This window comes from Oculina patagonica, chromosome 11 (genome assembly GCF_052425735.1).
Source record: "Oculina patagonica isolate OP01 chromosome 11, crgOcupat, whole genome shotgun sequence".
In the NCBI taxonomy this organism is placed as follows: Eukaryota; Metazoa; Cnidaria; class Anthozoa; order Scleractinia; family Oculinidae; genus Oculina; species Oculina patagonica.
This window is the reverse complement of record NC_135768.1, coordinates 6,842,096-6,868,086: the sequence shown is the minus strand read 5'-3', so window position 1 is coordinate 6,868,086 and position 25,991 is coordinate 6,842,096. Positions and strand designations below refer to the sequence as shown.

At 36.3% G+C, this 25,991-nt stretch overlaps 4 protein-coding genes across 5 annotated transcripts in view; 1 reads left to right on the top strand and 3 right to left on the bottom strand.

Annotated features, from left to right (window-relative positions):
- Positions 1 to 1,202: 1,202 nt before the first annotated feature.
- Positions 1,203 to 3,678, bottom strand: LOC144630795 (uncharacterized). Its single transcript, XM_078489157.1, has 3 exons — positions 3,456 to 3,678; positions 2,912 to 3,044; positions 1,203 to 1,434 (listed from the first exon to the last, which is right to left on the bottom strand). Exons 1-3 carry the CDS (start codon positions 3,676 to 3,678, stop codon positions 1,203 to 1,205), a joined length of 588 nt encoding a protein of 195 aa, XP_078345283.1.
- Positions 3,679 to 4,365: 687 nt separating this feature from the next.
- On the bottom strand, positions 4,366 to 5,295 carry LOC144630793 (histidine N-acetyltransferase-like). The gene has a single exon (XM_078489156.1). It carries the CDS (start codon positions 5,293 to 5,295, stop codon positions 4,366 to 4,368), a length of 930 nt encoding a protein of 309 aa, XP_078345282.1.
- Positions 5,296 to 5,983: 688 nt separating this feature from the next.
- Positions 5,984 to 25,991, top strand: part of LOC144629558 (juvenile hormone acid O-methyltransferase-like) — a 44,037-nt gene continuing 24,029 nt past the window's right edge. Inside the window, exon 1 of one of the 2 annotated variants that reach the window (XM_078487796.1) lies at positions 5,984 to 6,756. In XM_078487796.1, coding sequence (XP_078343922.1) covers positions 5,986 to 6,756 — 771 coding nt within the window. In that variant the 5' untranslated portion in view covers positions 5,984 to 5,985. Of the gene's footprint in view, positions 6,944 to 25,991 lie in introns of those variants that run through there. The other variant, XM_078487797.1, reaches the window with a different exon arrangement.
- Positions 18,844 to 24,284, bottom strand: LOC144630181 (uncharacterized). The gene has a single exon (XM_078488479.1). The coding sequence runs from the start codon at positions 23,934 to 23,936 to the stop codon at positions 19,368 to 19,370; it is 4,569 nt and encodes a 1,522-aa protein (XP_078344605.1). The 5' UTR covers positions 23,937 to 24,284; the 3' UTR covers positions 18,844 to 19,367.

Here is a 25,991-nt window from a genome sequence, read left to right as displayed (position 1 = left end):
ATTACAACAGTGCTTCAGAATATACAAAGGAGTATGTTTATTAACATTAAAATTAAAGGAACGCGTAGAAAGCGGTGCTAGTGTTAAGTTAGTGGTCGGAATTCTGTAATTTTGTAAGCGTTGTTTATGCTTTTTCACGCCGCCGTGATTTGAAGATAATTTTATCATCTCGAATTACTGCTTTTCTGCACCGAGAAAAGAGCTCAGTGTTATTGAATTAATGACAGTGTCAGTTGAACAGATTAAAAACCTATCTTTTACCCGACTATTTTACGATTTTTCTTAAGAATTTGTACAAAGTCTACGTGTTTTTGCGAGCTCCAAAATTACGCGCGGAGGTGAATAAAATTTTATCTCTATCTTGTAATTTCGTTTGTGATCAATTTATCAATGCTGGGAATCTCTTTTAGTCATAAATTGGTATTTCAACATGTCTAGTTTGAATAAAAGTTTACTTTAGAAACTAATGGTTTGTCTGAATTAACTGCGCATATGGTTTATTTTTTCCACTCGTGCGTTTGCGTACAATGCAGTAAAATAGCCAGGTATTTAGGGGTGGGTGCGTGCGTAAAACCTTCAGGCGTCAATGGGTTAAAGAAAATGAAACCTTATTCTGACTTATTTTTACCCACGTAATTTTTCAAAAAATCTGGAAGCCAAATTTTGCAAGCAATTATTTTCATGATTTCAAGAAATATAAATTAGAACAAAACTGTACTAAAATTCATGAATTTATCAGTAGTGTTTTATGGCTCAGTCTTCAAGGACTTCAAAGGGACTACTGGACAAACAATGGTTCAATGTAACTACAATGAGCCTGCAGTTGACTGTATTAAAGACATTTAGGCCAAATTACAAGCTGAAGAAAACAGTAATCAGAAAAAGGGTGTTTGTTGGAAAGAAGACAAAAAAAAAAAATAGGTAAATAGTTGCAGTTTCAAACATTAAAATGTTTACTGTTTTGATACATATTATAATATGGTTTTAACTTTGGTATGCTTAAATTTTGCACAATGTTTTTTCATGCAAATTAAACTTCAGAATTATTTTGAAATCGCGAGTTGCAAAATTTAGTACTGGAGAAAATAAGTAGGAATAAGGTTATCTTTTTGTTCTTATGTAAAGTAGCTCTGATGTGTATATCTTACCAGAACATGTATTAACAAAAACTGCAAAAAGGTCTCACTGGCTTTTAAAAAATTTTAAACTTCACACAAATGGATAAAGTCTCTCCATGCCTGTTGTATTTCACTGTCGTGGTTTTCGTCATCGTCATCATCACCTTCCTTGTAGCCGACATAAACACCATCAGGCTCTGGAAAAACAGCACGTATGCGGGTAACTACACAGGCTGGGATCACTCGGTGGATTTTTTTCCCGAGCCAACCATGAGCCCACCAGGTAAACTGGCGATATGCAGCATATCGAAAACACCTAAACGAAAGAGAAATCTTCATGCCTTAACACTGTTGATTGTATAAATATTTAAGTGTAGTGCTTTCGCACTCTTATAGTGTTGTAAATAACTCCAATTGACCAAGTTTCAAAGATATGGAATACCATAGTTTGGGTATCAGACACTACAATTTGTGAACGACTCATATTCATAAAAATAGTAACTTAAAAAAACATTTCACACAGAATGAACTTCTGAAATGGGTAGTCCCATCTGAATTCAGTTGTAATGGCAGTATTTCCAAACAATATTTATTTAACATTCTCAAATTGGGAAAGAAAATTTCATTAAATTATACTTAATAAACAAAGACAAACACACTCGATCGACCGCAACAACTAAGTTTATTGTAAATTCCCAAGTATTTTTTTTTTTTTTTTTAGTCAACACAACTTTATTGACAGCAAAAACTAACTAACTTAAACTAAAACTAACTTAATTTAACATAATACTTAACAGAAAAAATAACCTATATACATTTACAATTGTAGTTAACGACACTACTGTTATGAATTTTTTTTTTTTTTTTATCTTAAATTTTAATACTTAACTAAAATACGATAGGCCCAGATCTCACTAAGAGAGATTACAGCGTTTCATCATATTAAGACGGAATCCACTAGGAAGTCGAGTAATATTTATTAAAGTTGGACAAAAATCAATTTCCAGAATAATTTAAATCCTATTGCGTTATTTCCTACCCTTAATAAAAGGTAAAGATGTAAGTAATTATCCGTGATAACACCAACAACAATTTCTTATCAGAGTCTGAGAAAATGAATTTCAAAGTTCACAAGGTATGGGCAAAATCTCACGTGTAGCCATTTTGTAAATTCGTCTTAAGCGATTCAGTGGAATTCAGCGGAACTTCAAAATGTGTTTTCGATGTGTGGTGTTGTTAGAAAAGATTTCTTTTGATAAGATATTTGAAGCAGTAACAAAAAAGTTTGCAATAAGGTGGAAATGATTCTGGTACAACAATTTCTTATCAGAGTTTGAGAAAATGATATTTAAAGTTCACAAGCTATGGGCAAAAGCTTACATCTTTTAAGCGATTCAGTGGAATTCAGCGGAACTTCAAAATGTGTTTTCGATGTGTGGTGTTGTTAGAAAAGATTTCTTTCGATAAGATATTTGAAGCAGTAACACAAAAGCTTGCAATCAGGTGTAAATAGTTTTGGTACATAATTTTGTCCAATAACTACTCGAAGTCCTGGCGGATTTCCTCTTAAATTCGTTAGGTAAAACACATTACTTGAGGAGAAAACAACAAGATTGTTTTGTTTTATACATTAAAGCAGTAAGAGTTATAGTTTACAATACTACCTTTTAACAGACTTTTCAATTTCAAGCTTCCACTTAAGTTTTTTGATGAACTCGTTGAAAATACATGGCTTAGCGAAAATTAGTAAATTCCCAAGTATGTAAAGTAATGAATGCTTCAATTTAATAAACCTGTTGGAAACATTCTTGCGGTTTGGTAGAGCAGAATTTTCCCTGTCATGAATGCTTGCCAATGCAGTCCAAAGGACATCCCGATTGAGACAAACGGCGGTACAATTTTCGTGTTGTGTTACACAGTGAAGACCTGAATTTAAAAAAATACATGTAAACAAAATGCAACAAAAAAGCTAATCCAAAAAAAAAATAATATTAAATATTTTTCTATATTAATTTGAAGTTTGCATGTAAGTCCAGATAAAACGAAGGCTGTATACTATTAAATCGATTTAAAAACTTTTGATCATCCTTTTAAAACAATTTCAATCGTTGAGCAGTGGATGCATTTAGACCAGTTATCTCAAGGAAACGAACGTTTTGTAAAGAATAACAAGAAAATAACCGTAAATGAAGCATATGAAACAGGCATAAAGCTATCTTTGTTTGTTTATAAATCAAAGCCATTCGTTGCTCTTGTTGATTACTGTCAGAGTTCCGTAAATTTAGAACTAGACATCGATCTTTACACATGACATGCTTCATAACGTCTTTCACTTACCTTCCGTCATGAGATAAATGTTTTTCATCTCCTTGCAGCAAACGCATTCCTTTTCGGAAGCCATCTCGCTGCAATTTGTGCAAATGCACCACGACGAATTTCCTAACCTTAAGTCGCCTGATTCTGGGAATAAAACTTCTTCTTCTTCTTCTACGATATTTTTTGGACGTTCCTCGTCAGACGAATATTCCGGTTCCAGCTGAAATGGGATAATTTGAGCCATTGTTTTCGGCAAAAACGTACACGAATGTAGAAAGCCAACGACGGAACGGTTGGTCAAAAGGATGACAGCTCAGATTTCAGTCAGGGGCCGGGAGCCGTGAAACGTCATCAATCCCACAACTCATTGCGTGATTCAAAGATGGCGGCCACTTGCGATCGGAAGCCGTAAAAGTGCGTTGTTTGAAGTCGATTTACTGCTAAATGGTAGCGAACTGTGCAATTTTATTGGTTTATATGGATTATATGACTGATTCTGAAGAAAATGAGGTATTATTGTTATAACACTGTTGGATTCCTTTAAGCAGTGATGGATAAAATGAACTTTGGAATTCATAACGTTACACACAATTATGTACATATTTTGTCGTCGAGTTGGGTATAATGGTACCCATTGCCTAAGGTAAGTCCAATCAGAACTAAAGGCAGGGCCGTAACTAGCAAGAGCCAAGACGACGCACTTGCCTTGTCTAGATTTTAACCCATAATATAAAACAAAATATGTTTACGTTGGGGAAAACAATCCCCAGTTGAACAAGTTTTCTTTTTTTATTTAAAGAAATGCCTCATGAAAAATGTTCAAGAAACAGTTTCAGTGCTTCTAGATTTTCAAATTTCTGGAGTGCTTGTAACCAGAACCTTCTAGCAGCATCTTGCCATATCTATGCCAAAGGTCTGGTTACGGCCCTGACTAAAGGTGACTTTGCTGCATCACATCTTCTTCGTACAAGTTCACGGGTAGCTCTTCTTCAAATTCTACCTGCAGCTTTTCCTTTAACACTCGTCTACCATGTTTTGTCAAACTTTTGTCATGAAAAGAATTGAAAATAAAATCGTCTTTGATAACTTCACAGGCTCGCTTCAATTGATGCAAAAGATGAGCTTCGTACAGGACTAGATCACTGGTGTAAACAGTCACAGACCAATGTACCATTTTCACTCTGGGAGATAATAAACCAAAACTTACTGATCTGGGTAAAGCACCATCGATACATTTCTCGACAGCGAAGTACACATCGTTTTCCGTCGTTAAGAAATCGATGTTCGATCGTAAAGGCTCAATAGGGATTTTTTCCACAAGAATGATGTTATCTGGAAACAGTTTCTGTGCTACAGTTGTAGAAAAAACAACATCGCAGAGGTACTCCTTACTGCATGCATTAATCTGAACGGAATTAGCTGTGGCGTAGTACTGACGCGAGCGTAAAGATCCCTTTACTACAGGAAAGCTCAAAACATCTTGGTGCGCAATTTTTCTTAGCGATGGATTAACTCTCTCCTTCGCTGATAGTTGTCGGTAAACGTTTGGGAAATGTCTACGAACGACCTGATTCCTTATCGCTTGAAGTATTCCTTTAAGTACACCTTGGCCGCGAAACTCCTTCAAAGTGCGTCCTGCTCGCGCAATCCACGTCCTTCCATCATCGACAACAGAACACGCAGCCAAACCAACAAGTTTCTCTCCATAATATGCAAGCATAACAGCAACATTTTCCATCTTCATCCAAGTATGGTATCTAAATGGAAGATAGTCGTGTCCATCGTAGATTCCTTCTGACAGTTTCAGTATCTCGTCGAAGTCATTCAGCCTAGCGAGGCGGAAAGTGAGCTCTAGGTTCATCATGGACTAGCCTGCCCTATCACCGATCGATACACCTTCTCTGTGTTAAAAAATACTAGCATCTTCTTGATAAGCACTGATCAAATTAGAGCGTGTTTAAACATTTTGGTTAGAAGGTTTAATTAATACATGATATGATCGTAACTTCCGTTATAGATAGATTAGCAATGTGTGTGTTCAGATAAGCTCAGAGCCACCTAAAATGTGTGAAATTTGTAAAAACATTTGTTATGTTGATTAGACAAAAATATATGAAAACCTCTTTTGACTTTATCATGGCAACGTATTTTGACACAAAGCATCCTCAATTTGTTTATTCATAGATAAAAATGATACGCAAATATGTGCTAAAAGTTATTCCTCGACATTATTGGTGTAGTTGCGATAAAATGTCCAAAAAGAAAATGTCTAAACGATGAGTCATTTTAAAGAACGCGAAAGCGATACAATCTCCCTTATCGCTTCGTTTATGGTCCGTTGAATATCTGAGCTTTTATGTAAATTTTGACGACCACAGGGGCAGTTTTTGTACCTGAATATTAACTGGGCTGGATATTGTGAATTCCGTGAAGTCCCAGTTTCTCGAACCAGCCAATTTTTCGAGCCGTCCGATAACTATCCGATGTCTCGAACGAGTTTTCGTTTCCCTAGGAGGTTTGAGAAATAGAGTTTACACTGTGTAGCCCAATAATGTCCGACAACAAGCCCGCCGCGGATTACCAGCGAGTTTCTGCATCCGTTCAAAGAGGAGACGGGAAACAATTGATTGAAAAAGTTACAACGTGTCTTGGAGACGCCATCTTGGATTTAGGTTGTGGTACTGGTGAGTTGTCCGCCTATCTTGCTGGGCTTGTAGGACAAGATGGCAAAGTTGTGGGTGTTGATCCTGATATCGATCGAATTAAAGTGGCCCTGGAATCTCACAAGGGAGTCAAAAACCTCACGTTTGTCGAAGGAAGCGCTGCCAACTTTCCTGGAATGGGTTCGGCGATATACGACATCGTTTTTGCAAATCATGTGCTTCACTGGATTCCGGAGAAAGAAGAGGCCTTTAAGAACATGTTTAGCAGTCTTAAACCAAACGGGAAAATTGTTTTCCATTTTGTTGACCGCGTGCCCTCTCTAATGAACCATGCATTTCGTGAGCTTAATCCCGAAAATTTGGAGCGTATTCTAAACATGTATCACTTAAAATCTAGATCGGAAGTTGACGAGATGTGCATAGCGGCTGGATTTGACATTGTGGAGAGTTACTACGAGAAAATTGATCGTGAATTCGAAAATTGTGAGAGTCTTTGCTCATTACTACAGGCAACTACACATGGCGCATTTGACCCGAGGCTAGCGTCCGAAGAAAGGTTAACACGATTTTGCAGCCAGTATGCGAGCAAAGAGGACGCGACGTTCACAATTTGCTCCAAAGGTCACATCCGTAGCACATTAATTGCAGCTAAACCTGCCGTCTAGGGACAATTCTAGGCTAGCTCTGTTTATTTCGAATATCGACCGAGTGCTAAATACTATGTTGCACAATTCGAGTTTCTATTTTTGTAACTCAGTGTCCACATGCATGACTGGTCGCCAATAATCATTTTTGTTGTTTGCATAAGTTTGAAAAATTTTCAACCAATGCATATATTAACCAATCAATAATTCAAAGAGAAAGAATGATGACGGATCAATAAGTGACTCAATAATCAATAATGAACTTAGAGCTAACTTTTCGCCTCGGTACATCGAGTGACTTGTTTTCAGACAGTTTTATCCTTCTGGAACTATTTCCTGTCGAACCTGTTCGATCAAATATCGATTACTTGCAGCAAGATAATACCACCTTAAGTTTATAAATAAATAACATAGCTGTGAATCCAGAAAACACATATTTTTAGAAATTTGTAAAAATGTTTGTTATGGTGATTAAACAAAAATATATTAAATCTTCTTTTAACGCTATCATGGCAACGTATTTCGACGCAAAACCGTCTCGCCTCACTTTATTCACAAATATGTGCTAAAAGTTGTTCCTTGACCTAATCGCGGTAGCAGTGAAAAAATACCAAAGACGGCAATGTCTAAACGAATACGAGCCATTTAAAAACAGAGAAAATGACACATATCTGCCCCCCCCCCCCCCCCTTCGCTTTGTTTATCATCAGTTGAGTATAAAGGCCCGGCCAAACGCACGCAACATTTCAACGCAACGTATCCCAACATTGTTGCGCACAGCATGTTGCAATCGTTTGGCCACCTCGTTGCTGTTGCAACGTGTTGGATGATGCTGGACCAAGTTTGAAAATAGTCAAATTTTTCTCCCAACATCTTGCAACATTTTTGGATGTTGCATGATGTTGTCCTCGTTTTGCCACGTTCCTGCAACATTGTTGCGTTGGAACATGCGCACTAGTTCGATTTGCGCCACTAACATTCTGCAACATATCGCGACAGGGTGGCCAAACGCGTGCAACATGTTGTGCACAACAATATTGCGATATCTGGGGCGGATCCAGGATTTCGAGAAGGGGGGTTTGAACAAATGGACCGCCGAAGGCGGGCCCATCTGCGGGGGTCCGGGACCATGCTCCCCCGGGAAATTTTGAAATTTAAGTCCTCGGAAATGCGATTTCCAGCGTTTTGAAGGAGGATTGTGGACAGTTTAATACCTCAACAAACCATGTATTTTTAAAGCTATTTTATTAAACAAGGACTACGTAATAATCAACTGACACCTACAAAATGAAACTAAAATCACTGTAATATATTTGTCTTCGCTATTTAATGTGTTCTAAAAAGTCACGCTTAAGATTCCTCAAAAATGGGATTAACGAGTAACATTCTACGAGGTTGTTGTTCGGCTAATTTCGGAACTATAGCATCGTAATCGACAGGCTTTTCATAATGAATACTCATTAAAGTCAGGCCAGAGAGTCTCTCGGTGCGGAATTATACCTGCAATTCGCAACAACAGGTGGATGTTCGGAAAGATTTGTGGATCACGAGCATGTAGATAGACAGAATGTGTAATAGTAGTAATGTACTATACTCTGAGGCAAAATTTTTGCCACAGAGATTTAGTACATACTACTTCCAACACTGGATTCAAAAATGGATTCAAAAAATGGATTCAAATTATGGGGATGAAATATGGATTCAAAAAATGGATTCAAATTATGGGGGTGAAAAAATGGATTCAAAAAATGGATTCAAAAAATGGATTTAAAAAATGGATTCAAAAAAATGGATTCGAATTATGGGAAACCGAGCGGAGCGTTTCATAAGCATTAAATAAAAATTTTAATGCTTATAGAAACTTATGATCAAATATAATTTAAAAAATTATATTTGTTCCTTAATAATTTATAATCTGAGACAAATCTGAAAACCAAGCGTGGAAAAAACTTCTTATACTCTTTTTAAAATTTTTGAATACAGTGCGTTTAAATGAAACCTTGATTCAACCATGTGATCAAAAACAAGCCTGGAAAAAACAAATGCTCTTATAGTTAAATTTTAAATCTCAGAACCAAATCTCGGATTCCAAGCGGAGCAGAATTTTCTTTTATGATTAATGAAATCTAAAGATTTCATTAGACAAAATAGGAAAAACAAATCTGTAAAACCAAGCCTTGAAAAAACAAATGCTCTTATAGTTTAATTTAAAATATTGCATATTAGTGCGTTTAAAACAAACCTCATTGACATAATGAAAATCAAATGCTCTTATAGTTTAATTGAAAAATCTTGAAATCATATTAGTTATTAATATCTTTTGTTGCCTCAGTAAGCTCAGGTTCAAAATTTTGATTATTGCTTATCTCATTATCAAGTATAATGAGAAATTTTTTACGCTTTATCATAATGTATTCGAGTTCATCATCCTTAGACACATTAATTAAAGTTCTTGAATGCTTTTTTATATCATAATCAGGCCATCCCTTATATGTGGATTTTTTAATAAAAATAATCTTATTTCCATTCTTTATTTGCTCCGTGGGTATTGGTATTTCCATTATATATATAATAGAAAATAATATTTTTTTTATATGAATTTTGTGCGTTTAATCATCATATTCTAAAATGCCTATGGCAATCGTTTTATTTCCATCTCTCAAGATAACATTAGCATTAATTGCATCATTAGTATTTAATTTTAAAACGACATTTATTAGTTTCCCTTTAGAATTATTCTGAGTCACAAATGGCAGCTTACTGTTATGTATTTTAACAAACTCTGCATCATATAATTTAATATTAGTATGTAATTTACAAACATAACCCGTAGTGATTAGGTTCTCGATATGATAGAAGAGAAAACGACTATTTATCTTATTATCATTTGGTTTAATCAACTTAGTCTCGCGAGGTATTATAATAATAGTGTTTATAGCCTCGATTAATGAATATTTAACCAATGGGTTGTTATATCGCTTTATAACGTTGTCTCCACGGAATGCTGATATAGGTACAAAAATGATATGTTTGAAACGGAATCTTTTAATCTTTCTAGTTAAATCAGTAACAACACGGTTGTATTCATCAAAATCCCAATTAATTGTGTCCATTTTATTAAGAGCAATAACCAGAGATTTTAACCCCATTCCACGAGCAATCATAATATGTTCTAAAGATTGACCTAAAAGGCCAGCTTCATATTCACCCTTACGTATAGATATAACCAATACCGCTAGATCTGCTCGTGAACTTCCATATATCATCTCATTAACTAGTTCTTTATGACCTGGTACATCGATGATTTCAAAAATATTACCCTGATACTCTAATTGAACTATATTGAAGGAATACGTCTTTCCTTTCAACCTTTCATTATCATCCTCGTCTAAGATATGTGCTAACCATTGCTTTGACATTTTGAGTTGATCGGCCTGCTTTTTGATTTTATCAATATCCCGTTTATTGATAGTATTGGAGTTGTATATGAGATTACCCCCTAATGTGCTTTTTCCATGATCTACGTGACCAAGCAAAACGATTTTCATATAAATATACTGTATAAAATTTTTATCTTTTAATAACCATATGGTATTGTATCTATACAGGTTTCATCTATATATTTTATTGCACGCTTATCGTATCCAAAACTGTATACCTTTTCCTCATATTTGTTAACAATTTGTTTACTCTGTCTTGTTATCTTATTTTCATTTACTAATGTGAGTTCTTTGATATCGCCCTTTACCATCTTAATCATATTTGCGTGATTTAGTATCTGAGAATTTTCATGATTAAGGGAAAATCCTTTAATAACACATTTCTGTTTATTATCGCCATATATGAAACTATAATTCTTTGGTCCTCCTGAAACGAAGGTACCTTTTATAACATCACCGTCTAACTCATCTGTTAATTCACCTAACATGTTACCAGTTTCTATTACCTTACTATTTTGGGATTCAATATACACAATACTATCTGTATCAAAATATAATACCTGTTTATCTAAATAGTCTAGTTTTTCATACAACATTAACCGTGCACTGCTTGTCGTAAAACAGGCTATAAAGATATTGGTATTGTAGGAATTATCAACAAACTGGTCCTTATAAGCGTAACTCATCTGTACCATTTCTTCATTTATGAAATTGATATTCAAATTGTCAATGGTATCATCGAGAACTAATTGATAAAATTCATTTATATCAGTAACGTATTTACACTGATTCATATTATTTCGTTGTCCAAATTTACCCCAAAGACTATTCAAACACATCTTAGCAATAGCACGTAAACCTGAATTTTCATTTAATTCACCTAATTCAATGTCTAAATTTGTTTTGACTTTATTTCTGAATATCATTTCTTCTTTGTCATTTTTGAAATTATATTTTGTTGATTCAAGTTTTAGTTTCATGAATTTTTTAATGTATCCTTTGAATAGATCGTCGGATGACTTCTCAAAATGCCATACTTCATATATTTTTATGATATTATAACCTTTTTCAATGGCTTTATTGACCTCATCGGTTGTCCATGTGCCTATAAATGCTCGCTCACTTTCACTATGTTGGCATTTTTCTTGTTGCTTTGTTTTAGCACATGATATACACAGAGGAAACATCAATTTTTCAGCCTTTTCACATTTGATTTTCTGAGGTAAAACAGCATGGTATAACCCACTTGGTGCTGAAATTTTACATTTTATGAATCCATACCATTTCTTATCGTATTTTTCTGGCGATATAATTTTTTCAGGATGACCAATGGGATATTTTTTGTAGAACTGGACAGTCGGGTATAAGGAGGTGAAATCAAGATACTTACCATATTCACCTTCTTTGAATTTATACAGAAGTTTTACAGCGTTTGTCCGTCCGCCGAAAAAAGCATCTCTAGGGTTTAGAGAAGTCGTTACTTCTCTATTCCAATCATTTTTATAATATTTTTGAAAACTTTTGTCATTTTTCAACTTGCATTCCCACATCTCAATGAGGCTGTAACCAGCACTCGTTATTTTGTTATTTTTTATTTGTGTTTTATTATATAAAGTACCCATATCGCATTGATTCTTATTATTGATTACATCAGGTTTGTAACAATCTGGGCATCCATGCCAGAAGCAACCTTGGAATTCATAAACACTATTTGCGGACTCACAAAAACCATCGACTTTTAATTTGTTATTGAGACAATTGATAACTTTTTCACCCCCTTCCAAGGTATGTTGAATTTTAATTTTATTTTTCTTACTTATGTAATCAAGCCATGCAATACTGACTGCACTATGGTTTTCTGTTTGAACAACATTATCAACCACAGCTATGGTATTTTTTGGCATATAATTCCCTCTATAAATAGCCATACAAACACCGGCTATTGTAATGTATTTTAGTGGATCGATATTTTCTTGATTCATGAAATCTTGCCTGAATTTTAACATACATCTTCTTAATATATCAACATCTGACCTACAGTATTCAATTATTTCTTTTTTGAAATCGAAAACATAATTTTCATTAACACGCTCATTAAACCATTGTAAAAATTTCTCTCTATCTTGTGTTTTCATTTGATTAAACCCATAATGTTTTTTTGCAGGCATATTACCAATATAGTTTTGATTACACAGTTTGTTAAAATAATGTGGAAAGTAACCTTTTTTAAGCTGGCTTAAACCAAAAGTTTTAGGAAACGATGATAAGGGTTGCTGAATAAAATTTAAGCTGTCGATTATTTTGATCCTTAACTGTGCTATTTCCATCATCATTATTTTTGCACCATTGTAAATACAGTAAGGTTTAAAACCATTATCAATACACCATTTTAGTATAAAATGACTGTCATACCCTTTACTATTATGAGCCAAAAGTGTATATCCTTTATATTTTTCATTAAGAATACCATTACAAAAACTGTTGATATCATTGAAGATTGATTCATTACCATTGAAATCATGACAGATAGCTAAATTGACGTGGTGTATTTGAGTGTTTTGTGTACATTCAAAATCGAAAAATAAATATTTTTCATTATACGTTTTGCATGGGTAACAATAATCTTTTTTAGGAATGCTTTTATTTAATCTGCAAGGTTTTTCGTTATCTATTGTACAATTTCCACCCTTACACTTGATCTTTTTCATGAAACATTTATGTTTACTTTCGCAATAGCTATTACAATTATTACACATTTTGAAACCGCATTTATGTATTTTAATATATGGTTTTAGAATGATTTGATTGCATTTTAAACATTTTGCTACACTGCTACATACTGAATCATCACTATCTTTTTTCGATCGCTTACTAGTATGGTTTTTAAAACAACTATTACCATGAAAAACACGATTGCACTTATTACATCTAATGTCTTTTCCATTACATTTATTACCATCTGGAAAATATTTGAAACAAGATAGACATTTTTGGGGGCATTTGTGTTTATCACGTCTCGTATAAGCTTTTTTGCAAGAATGACAGTAATATGCTACATCTAAAAAGGCTGTCATCGATTTTATGACATCAAAATGATTTCGTGATTTGAATAAATAAATTTTGTCTGTTTTACCATTATTAGCTGTATATATAATCTCATTGAACTGTTCAGAATCTATGATATTTATCTCAATATCTAAATATTTAGCGAAGGTATTGACATCTTCAAGACAATGCCCATAATCGTTAATTTCAACATTAGCATTATTATGAAGTTCTTTGGCTTGAATTTCTTGTAGTTTTCGGCTTTTATTGAAACCATCTTTCAACTGAGTTTTGGTGTAATTCTCCTTTTTTAGATTAGCATAAGCTGTTACAACCGCCCTGGCTAAACAAATTGTGTCATTATTTTTTATTGTGATAATGCATTGCTTTTTATTCACTGTTTGTTTTGATAAATATAAACGAGCTTGCCCTGCCGGTATTTTAACAGATTGAACAATAATTTTACATTTTTCTAAATCTATTGCTTTGTACTCCAATGTGTTGATTATATCTGAAAGTTGATTTAACTTGAAATCAGAAACTTTTAACATTCTTGTTGATATAGGATGGGTTAATTGATCGTTTGAAATTATCAATCTGATTCTATCATTACCTTTTAACTGCCTTTTTTTTAACGTCATTTCAAACAATTTTTCAAATACACTGAAAATCTCATTTTTATTACCTATGAAATTTTTCCGAACATTTACCTTGAATTCATTGGTAAAAGAATTGAATTTTTTATTTAATTTACTTCCGATTTCAGTTATTTTGAATAAAGGTTGGTCATTGGATGTTGTATCAAATAGACTGTCATCGAAATTAAATTCATTTGAGACCTTAGTTCTTGGCTTAGCTATTGGTATGAAATTATCCCTAAATTCAGGAGGTGGTAATATTATATTGGCTTCATAATCTTGAACCCTTTGTTTAACGTTTCGTCGTGGGGTTGCTTTTGGAGGTCGTGGTTTGTATATCCTTGGTTGGTCGGCTTTTAGCGATAATATCAGTTTTATGAGGTCGGTTTTAGATAGTTTATTGAGCTCAGATTCGTTCATACTAATATTGGGTGAGATAAAATTTTCCATTTTTGTTTATTATATATATATCATCAATCCTATAAGTAGCTTTTTAAAAAATATTTCTCATAAAGTACTTAAACGTTTGGTACTTACTTAAATTAATATGATAATGACAATGAGAATTAATGATATTGAATACTATATTCACCCAATGTATGATCTTTACGGAGCTGATATTGAAGGGAATATTATACATATTTTTAAGAGAGCACCGCCTCATAAGGGGACCAAGAATCATAGCGGTTATATGAGTTGTAGTGTTAGAAAACATGGTCAATCAGGCCACAAATGCTACCAGGTTCATAGATTTGTATGGGAATGTTTCAACGATATAATACCAGATGGAATGGTGATTGATAATATTAATAATGACAAGACTGACAATCGATTGTGTAACTTGCAATTGATGAGTCAGCAGGAGAATTGTATGAAGAGCGCAAAAACGCGTGATTATACATTTGTTAAAAACAATTGTAAGAACCGACGATATATCAAGGCTATCAACCAAAGAACGAAAGAAGAATTGTATTTCAACAGTATGTATGTAGTAGAAAAGCATCTTGGAATCAATGTAGGTATTGTGCAAATGGTCTGTTCAAACCTGAATAACTGCCATAGCGGTATCTCGAAAAAGGACGGAGAAAGATATAAATTTGAATATGTAAACAAAGAAGACATGCCTGATGATTGCATCAAATCAGCCAATATTCGACCGAAAAAGGTTTCACCTGAAGACAAAAAGGAACGTCGAAAGGAAGCATTAGATAGATGGCGACAGAAGGAGTTTACTTGCCCAAAATGCAATAAATCAATGAGAAACCCATCGAAGTATAATCACAGACAGAACTGCAAATAGATAGCCAGAAACAAGCATATTTTTGGCTGTCAAAACAGCGATAACAGCGTATATTATACTGTGTAATTCAATATAATATAGATTCATCTCTTTATATGTTTTTTATAATGCGTTTAAGTGATAGATATAAACAGATAATTATTTTCTTTATTAATATATATAGAATGAGTGATATTACATTAAATATCAAACACCAACCAGAAGCTGATGAAAGCTCGAATGATATAGTTTTCATTAATAAAATGTGGTGTATTCAGAGCATCCTTGACGCTAATATTAGTATTATTAAAATGCTATCTTCAGACCATAACAGCAGATCTGAAATATCAAATGAAGACAAAAATCATATATGTTTAGAGTGTATACTTGAAGACCAGATTGAACATACACAACTGAAACGGCGACGTGGAAGACCTCGTAAGGATCAGCATGTGTCTTCTCAGAAGCAATGTTTGTGATATAAATACATATTTATTCAGTCTATGCAAATCAGGGCTGGATCCCCAACGGTTTTGAAATGATTAATATTTAAAATGCTTCTTCATATGATTTTTTAGCCAATCGAAAACTACATATTTTGATTCACAATTGTGAAATATTTTTGTGAAACGTTATTCATTTTGTGAAATATTTTTGTGAAGCTGTATTACTCTGCCAATCAACTATAGGGGATCTCCCAGGAAAATGAGTCATCATTACTTTTCAAGGTCATGAGTAAGAATTTTTTTTATTATAAACTTTTTGAGTAAAATTTACTCAAAAAGTTTATTCGATGCCGAAGTCTGCGATGGTTGTGAGCGAAAACGACCTTAACAAAGTGTTGATAAAATTGGTTATTGTATCGTGAATTTAGCTGGGATTTTCCGAAAAAGGACGAAATATATGCGTTGCGTATTCAATTACGAGTGTTTCCATAATTGCATTTTAGACGATATAACTTAATTCTATTGCCTTGAACCATCTTTATATAAATATATTTATATATGAGATGTTTTGTGATACACAGATACATAGCGATTTAAAAATAATGGGTGAGGGTTCTTGTATTTTTTGCAATGAGTTATTATATGCAGGAGATAATTTTGTTGACCATTGCTGTGATAAACAGGATATTTTAGAAGATGCCTATTCAACAGTATGTCGAAATTGCGGGGCTCAGAATTATGAATATGTTAGCGAGTATTTTGATTTTTACGAGAACAGACACAAGATATGGCGTAAAAGCATCTATCATCGTAAATACCACATTGAGAATGTTTTAAACGATTTATGTATTAAAAATGGAGTTCAATTGTCTCATAATCAGCGCGATAAGATTTACAAAGTGTTTCATGAGATCGATACTATTCTTCCATCTATAAATAAAAGAAGAAAGAGGATGATCTCAACGAAATATATTATAAGACAGCTGTTTAAAATGCTCGGTATCCCATACAATTTCATCTGTGTTACTAAATCAAAAAAAACGCGAGCTTTTAATGATCGGTATTGGGGTGAGATTTTAGCATTAAAATCGGCCCAGATCGCACGGATTATTTGGTAAATTTATCATCATACTTGAGCAGATACCGATCGATTATTGGACCGGTATCGCATATGTAGTCGTCAGTAGTTTTCATCATTAAAAAGATATTGGATAGTTCATATTCCCCTGTTCTTAACATGAATTTTATTGTATTAAGCAAATGCTGATAGCTTTGATAAGCAAAAATTCCATTTTGAATTTTTAAATCGAGATTCTGATGCTGAAGCCAGCCTTGTATCAATAAAGCTCCCGTGCTGATTGCAATCAGGCTGATACCACCAGTTGAAATGGACGATACTATGCCTCCTGAAGCGAATAAAATAGCCAGCGAATTGCCTATTAATTTCAGCCTTCTAAAGCTTTTTGTAGCTTTTTTATAACACCAACACTTCTTATGGTATACTCTGTAGTATTCTTTTAATTCTTGAATTTGCGCTTGATTTAACTTGTCACTAATATGGTTCCATTCGAATATATTTTTGCGTTGTTTCGGCATATATATTATATGGTTAGACTATGTTTTATTTCTATTTTTCATTCTGTTATACAATTTCCTTATATTTTGGATCAATCGTTCAATAGTTTTCAGTATCTCATGTATTAAATCTGGAGTTTTCATATAATAGTGAGTTAGATAAATTTATTCAAAGAAAATTCCTTCAGCTTTGTCTATAAACATGACTTTGTGATACTCTTTACTATTCACTGACATTGCTGTGTTACTAAAACCGATTCTTTGTACAAAGTAATCTGAAGAAATTTTAATGCTAGATGTATTGATATTAAACCCAGAAAATGTTTGATCAATACTCATAACATTATTGCAAACAGCGATTCTAAATTGATTACCTATTTTAGTATACCAGAGGTTTAAAAATTTAGTTATATAAACATCTCTGATTTGCTCTGTATATGAATCTAAATCATATTCAAGTGCTAACTTATTATTCTCTACTTTTATCCATGGGAAATGAAAGCTACCCTCGTTGCCTAATTCTATTTTAATTCTTTTATTATCACCTAGTTTATAGCTGTTTTTGAATGATATATATATAGTGTAGTCATTAGATTCAGTGATATTTTCATTTAAATTTATTACGAAAACACCAAAAAACCCATTCTTTGGATCAAAATCTGCTAGCATTTTTGATTGGAAAAACACAAGACCATTATTTAATCCCTGGATTATCGATCCGTTTGCATCTGCCATGATGAATTCAGATGGATCCGTTAGATCATAAAAATACTCAAAAATTTTATGGTAATAGCTGATGTTTCTTTTTTTATCCATTTTTAATTCAAGATCAGACTTCAAATTATCCCGAAAATTTTTTAACTGTTCATAATTAACAGCTTGGTCATTAGTAGTAGCTGGTTTAATACCATAAATAGCCTTTGTTTTCATATCAATTGATGCATTGAAAGCTATTCTATCATTTTCAACATAATATAGCTGATCGTATATCCTAGGATCAACGTTACTCTGATAACCTTTTATTCCATAAATCACGATATATGTTTGTAATTTTGGGACATATGCGTTCCCTGATTTCATCTTTAAAACGATATCAACATAGAGATAATTATTAGGATGTTGTTGATATTTATTAATTTGTGCTATTGTTCGACTATATCCATCATAAACTCGCGTAGTTGATTTGTCGATGTTGTCGATTGATGAAACAATATCGATATCTAGACTATCATGATCTATTTCAGCTGGAAAAAATAGCTCGAAAACCATTGTGTATCGATTGATTGGTAAACTATATACATTGATACCTAATCTGCTTGAGTAGTAGCCTTTATTGCTGTCAAGTACCAGCTTACTGTCTACAACTTTCGTATTGATCTTATGGTATGAATTCGGATGATCGATTAAACTGCCTAACTCGATATCATCTTCCTCACTTAATTGATTGATACTATCGGTCATTATATGGGCAAACGTGTTTTCTTGACCAACGGAAGTTATATGACTGCTATCAACATGATCAAGCATGTATTTTTTGTTTACAGCGTCTGTATCATTGGTTGGGTTTTTTAGATGGGTTATATTATACCCACCCATATGGAGATTTGCCTGCATCATGTTACTACCGTGAATATTGAGCCTATTTTTGCGGAATCTCCCGCGCTGGCTGGTTCAACAAACACTCAGGACTGTATCTGTCGTTTTCTCCACTTTATTGCAACTGCATTCGTACATTCATTCTGATCAATCTTGTCGCTCTAAGCGATCGTTCTGACTTAAAATTACAATATCCACTAGATCTTATGATTACTAGGCGTAAACGCCTTGTCTACGTATGTCCGGCCGCAAACCTAAGTTGGCTACGGCTCACTATTGTTTCTCTGCGGTCTTTACTATGCTCCTAACGCGTAACGCTTGTGGTTGATACTAATTTCCTTAGCGTGGGCTACAATTATTCTTTGATAATTACCGAGTATAATCCGATTACAATGATCCCTAAACCACTAACAATTGATTGCTTTATCTGTTTACAAGCTGAGTCATATCTATTTAATATTCGTTACAGGATGTGGCTATAACACTAAATGCAAATTTCTGCTCGCAAGGCAATAAAGTTACTAAAAACGTGCTTAAACTTAAACAAACAAATCTTCTAAATATTATACTAAAAACTTGTTACAACACTCTCCCCTCCTTGACTCGTCTACGAGTCAAGCATTAGGCGCGATTTCCAACGAGAATCTAACGCTGCTTTTCGCCGAGGGACGGTTCTTGTGGGAGTTTCTACAGATTTCACAACGCAGTCCGTTTGTGGTAATCCCTCCCGCTTACTTGTTATTTCCAAGGGGTATAATTTTTGCACTGGCCTGGATAAGCGTGTTGGCTTCCCTTTCGTAACCACCCTTACGTTGGCTCCTCTAACTATACTGTCCTTACCCTTCACAAGGCTCTCTACCACTCCTAATTTCCACTCCCCTCTTTTCTTTTCCTCGTCGTACACTACAACTACATCTCCTAATTCTATCGTTCTATTCTGATTTCGTACCTGACACCTATGAAATTCTCGCAGATTTGCTAAATATTCCCTTCGCCACCAGTTCCAAAAGTGAGCTAACCGAGTACTTAGATATTTAAACCTCGCGGAACATTGCGTCTCACTTACCACATCATCTGGTTCCACAATCTCATCCGGGATTGATTTAATTCTTCGCCCATAGATCAAATGAGAAGGTGTTAACACCTCCTCGTCCACTTCACTGTACTCGTAGGTCAACGGCCTTGTGTTTAGCGTACACGCTACTTCTGCGAGCACTGTTAATAGCTCCTCATACGACAGCCTGGCATTTCCTAATGTCTTTCTTAAACAATCTTTCACACTCGCAACCATCCTTTCAAAAAATCCTCCCCACCAGGGTGCCCTTTCTAAATTAAACTTCCACTCTATCCTCCTATACTCTAATTCTGCACGAACTTCTGGATGGTTGAATAACTCGTTTAAGGCTTTCTCGGTTGCTTGAAATGTTTTTGCGTTGTCCGACACAATGAGAGCAGGCATTCCATTTTTCGCAGTGAATCTTCTCAAACAACGTCTAAACGCGGCGGCAGACAAATCTTCTACTAATTCTAAGTGAACTGCTCTGGTCACGCAACACGAAAACAACGCAATATAAACTTTCTCCATTTCTCCTGACTTACTCTTCACGTAGAGGGGCCCAGCAAAATCGACACCTACCTTCGAAAATGGTGGGGCTTCCGTGACTCTAAACTCTGGCAGTGCGGCGGTTGGTGGGGAACTGTACGGCTTTCCCTTAAGTTTCTTACAAGTAACACACTCGCTCAGGACCCCCTTCACTTCTTGTCTGCCCCTTGGCACCCAGTACTTCGATCGTAATTCGGCTAATGTAGCCCTCACACCATTGTGGTGTACCCTCTCGTGACAATCTCGGATAATCAACTTAGTCAAGTGATGCTTCCTTGGTAGAATGATGGGTCTTCTAGCATCAAACTCTAAATCTGAATTAACAAGCCTACCCATGCATCTAAAAATCCCTTCTTGCTCTACAACGCCAAGTTCACTTACCAGCTGTTTGAAGTTGCCTTGATTCTTCAATTCGTTTTGGGCCAACTTAATCAGTTCGATCTCCGCCTCAATTAACTCACTCACTTCCAACCTACCTGTCCGCTTTATGATTTCCTTTCGCTTCAAACTCGCCTTTAAATTGTTCACGAACCGTCTCACCCAAGCGGTCACACACACTAACCTTTGCAGCTTGCTGTAATCATTCACGATTACCACTGCTGTGGTCTCTTCTTTCGTTTCGACCAACATTACTGATGTGCTCTTCTTCTCTTCGGATGTGGTCTCGGGAGTTTGAAAATTCTCGTTCGTGACTGGCCAATCTTCTTTCTTTCCTGTCAACCATCGCGGACCACGCCACCAAAGTTCGTCTTCTTCCAATTGGGAAGCTAGCACTCCTCTCGAACCAAGATCTGCCGGGTTTTCCAAGGTTGAACAATACGCCCATTCCTCCTTGTTCGTCAGCCTGAGGATCTCGTCTACTCTGTGTCGTACGAACTGCTTCCATTCGCCTTTGTTTTGGATCCAGCTGAGCGCTGTTTTGCTGTCCATCCAAAATCTCACGCCATCTACCTTAACCTGTGACTGTAACGCGTTACACACCGTGTTCATCAATTGTGCCAATATTCTCGCTGACATCAATTCCAAACGTGGAATGGAGAGTTCTTTTAAGGGGGCGACTCTCGTTTTACTCGCAACTAAGCTCGCATGGGCCTGACCATCAGCCGTACGGTACACGAGGTAAACCATTGCACAGTACGCTCTCTTACTCGCATCTCCAAATCCATGTAAATAACACTCTGTCACACTCTCACTCGATTCATACAGACACCTACTGACCTTAATTTCCTTCGTTTGCAACAAATCTTTGACCCATTTGCACAATTGCCCATTAATTTCCCCTGTCAACGTTTCGTCCCAATCAAGCCCGCTACTACAAATTTCCTGAAAAAGAATCTTCATGCTAACCGTCACTGGGCTAATTAGCCCCAAAGGATCGAACAAGCTGGCTAACAAGCTCAAAACGTTACGCTTGGTGGGTTCTAGATCTTTCGCCTTTTCTGCGATATGCGCAAGGCTAAGGTGGAAGGTGTCCGATTCACAATTCCATATAACACCCAGAACCTTTTCTCCCTTCGTCCCCCCTTGGGATTCTAATTTTGACTTCGCATACGTTTCTTCATCTTCTAGTCTTCTCACCATTTCCTGTTTTGTTGTGGGCGTCTCAATCGATCCGATTCTCTCTTTCAACTTCGGGCAGTTGGTTTTCCACTTTCGCAAATTGAACCCTCCGTTTGCCATTCTGACCTTTGCTTTGCTGTACAGATTGTACGCCTTGTCGGTTGTGCTCTCACCCGAAACCAGATCGTCTACGTAAAAACTTTCGACCATTTTTCTAACAAATTCAGGATCGACTTCTGCAAAGGTTGCTAGGTGATGCCTTATTGTTCCATTAAGCAGGAAGGGTGACGCATTCAATCCAAAAACAACTCGACAAAAACGATACACAGTAACGCTCGATTTGCTGTCACGCACGTCATCCACCCACAGGAACCTCAAACAATCGCGATCATTTACATCTACCGATACATTCAAAAATGCTTTTTCGATGTCACCGACAAGCGCGACCCTATTTTCCCTGAACCGTACAAGTATATCAAAAAGTAAGGGGTTCAAAGATGGCCCGGTATGTAGACAGTCGTTCAGCGAAGTCCCTTTCTTACCTTCTTTTGAAGAGGCATCATAAACTATTCTCAGCTTTGTGGTTTCCGCATCCTTGCGAATGACAGCTTGATGAGGCAAATAATGAACCTTGCCCGCCCCCTCTAATTCCGCCACCTTTTCAATAACACCCGAATTTAATTGCTCTTTGATGATAGAATCGTACTCCTCAAGTATTTCCGATTCCTTACCTAATCTTTTAATTTGGCCTTTCATGCGTGACAAACTGTTTGCATAATTACTGGGAAGGGTGTCGTGACCTTGTTTCCAAGGCAACTTAACCGAATACCTACCTTCAATGAAGTTAATATCACTCTCGAACGATTCGTGCACCTCATCGCTTGCTTTGATTCCTAAACTCTCTAAATCCCACAACTTTCTAACTGTGCTCTCTAAACTATCTCTGTCTATCGCTACACTGTTCTGTGCTACGAAATTTACTGACACTTCCTGTCTACTGTCTGAATCTTTTCTTTTTAGGGGACCCGACAATACCCATCCAAGCTCAGTCTCTACTGCTACGGGTTCTTCTGGCTCCCCCCGTATTGTTCTCCCCTTCTGAAACTCCCACAAGTAATCCGATCCTATCAACAAATCTATTACGAGTTCTTCCTTTGTTTGACAAACGTCTGAAAACCACAGATCACGCAAGTGCGGGTAATCGTTTTTGACGACCTCTACGTGCTCGTTGGTTATGTTGGATATTTCCGGCACAACATAAGCTTCAAGCCTAAGCGCCCGATCGGCCTGTAGAGGCATTATGTCAAACTGGACGACTTCCCTCAATCCCGTTTCTTTGGCTTTATGCCCGAACGTATTAATGCTAACCCACTCCTTTCTTACAACTTCTAAGCCATAATCACTCGCGGCCTTAACTGTTATGAATGATTTGTGACTTCCTGAATCAAATAAAACTCTCACCCTTCCCTGTACCCTCCCCTTAATTAAGGCTTGGGCAGTTTGGAGCGCAATTCTACTTTCCGTACCTACAAGCATGCTATTCGGATTACTCGTGACTGTGGGTTGACCACAATCTCCCCCGCGGGTTTGCTGCGATTTTGAGTCACACAAACACGTGTTGTGAAAACCCTTACAAATTTTGCAATTTACAGTAATTTGACAATCTCGGGCGCGATGTCCCCGTTGAATACACTTAAAGCATCTACCAAACTTAAATAAAAGTTTCTTACGTTCGTCCATGTTTGTGATTTTCTTACATTCCTCCGGTTGATGGTTCCCGAGGCAAAACGCACATCTTCTATCATCTCCCTTCTTTGTGAATAGCGCACTTGTGGTTGGAGGCCCCTTTCTTCCATCGCTTGGCCCAACTCGGCGCGGCGTCGAACACTGGTCCTCTCTCAGTTCCACTTCGACCAGGAGTGCGTTCAGCATGTCCCCCAATGACCACTCCAAATACTCCTTCCCTCTCGTGATAGTCAGCCGAATGGAGTCGGGGATCTTCTCCAGCAGCATTGGGACGACAATTTCCGAGTAGTTTTGTTCTTCTACTTTTAAGGCTTGTAGCGCTCTATATTTGGTTTCTGCGAAGTCATGGAGGCTACGCAGTCTGGGTGTGTCGCTCTCATTGAATACGGGACGCGCATTCAACAGTTCGTTTACAAGCGCTCTTTGAACGGCGATCTTTTTACCGTATCGTTTCTTTAGCAGTTCTACTGCTGCTTGGTAATTAGCGGACGTCAGCGCGAATCCTCCAATTGCCGATCTCGCTGGCTCTAGCAACAAATTTCTCAGGTATGAGAATTTGTCCACGTTCGAAAGCCCATCGTTCAAGTGAATGGAACTTTCAAACGAGTCCCAGAACTCCTGCCATTCTCCAAGTTTTCCACTAAACTTTCGCACTTCTAGTTTCGGAAGTTTCACTCGTACCGTCTTTTGTTGGCTACTTGGCGGACTGTGATCGATGAGATGACTCGGGCTTGGTGGTGGACTCTCCTGATGTTCTGGTGGCGTGAATGGCGGGGCAGCGAGCTCGGCCAGTCTTTCTTCGATTTCGGCCACTCTTTGCGTTGCGTCCGCTTTCAATCGGCCACTCCGTTCGATCTCCTCCGCTATCTCCTCTTCAGTCGCTTTTTCATCCGCAACTAACTCGGCCAGAATCTCCTCATCTAACGGCAGAATATTGTCAAGTTGTTCTTTCAGGCTGGCTTTCCATTTCTGTAATTCAGACTTTCTGACAGTGGCAAATTCGTTCTCGAAACAGGCGTCAACGTCTTCAAGGACTTTCTTAAGGAATCCACGATGGCCTGCTCTCTTTTTCTTGTTCGACATTCTTTCAAACTATCTATCCGGCTCGAAGGACCACGTTTTGCGGAATCTCCCGCGCTGGCTGGTTCAACAAACACTCAGGACTGTATCTGTCGTTTTCTCCACTTTATTGCAACTGCATTCGTACATTCATTCTGATCAATCTTGTCGCTCTAAGCGATCGTTCTGACTTAAAATTACAATATCCACTAGATCTTATGATTACTAGGCGTAAACGCCTTGTCTACGTATGTCCGGCCGCAAACCTAAGTTGGCTACGGCTCACTATTGTTTCTCTGCGGTCTTTACTATGCTCCTAACGCGTAACGCTTGTGGTTGATACTAATTTCCTTAGCGTGGGCTACAATTATTCTTTGATAATTACCGAGTATAATCCGATTACAATGATCCCTAAACCACTAACAATTGATTGCTTTATCTGTTTACAAGCTGAGTCATATCTATTTAATATTCGTTACAGGATGTGGCTATAACACTAAATGCAAATTTCTGCTCGCAAGGCAATAAAGTTACTAAAAACGTGCTTAAACTTAAACAAACAAATCTTCTAAATATTATACTAAAAACTTGTTACAACACCTATTTTGTATGCTCTGAGCTAAGCCATTACCAACGGATTTAGTTAGAAAAGTACTGTCTACATATACCTTCGAAGCCTTACTCTGAATACTGCTGGATAAAATAGCTCCGGTATTTTTGGTTAAATATGTATTATCAGTGCATGATTTGTCTGCTTTATTAGTGAGTTTGGTGTCGAATTCAGTTTTAAGATCGGTATCTCTCATGTCAACATATTGCTTCGATACAAGACTAGTCGGTCCGTATAGACCGGGATACCAATTTTCTGTATTGTGTATATTACCTTGTCTAGCATCAAAATCGATTCCATTTTTGGCTTTCGTTAAACAATTTTGTTTTAGATATCTCTTATTAATAGCACTACCCAAATCCTCAGGATAATCATCAGATTCAAAGGCTACGTCATCCTGAGTTTTTAGACCGAATATTTTCTTCTTGTCCATATCATAATCACCAGAAGCTGTCAGTTTAAAACCAATTCCGGGTCTTCCAGTTTTTATATTTTGAGAATATTTGGTAGTTATAAATTCATGTTCATCGTTAATGAATCCCATTTTTCTCTCTTAATATGTTAGATTAAATCTTCTCATCGAAATTTTTGGTCACGTATTTACGTGGCTTATCGATATATATAAAGCTAAATGGGTCTTTAGTTGCTTTCTC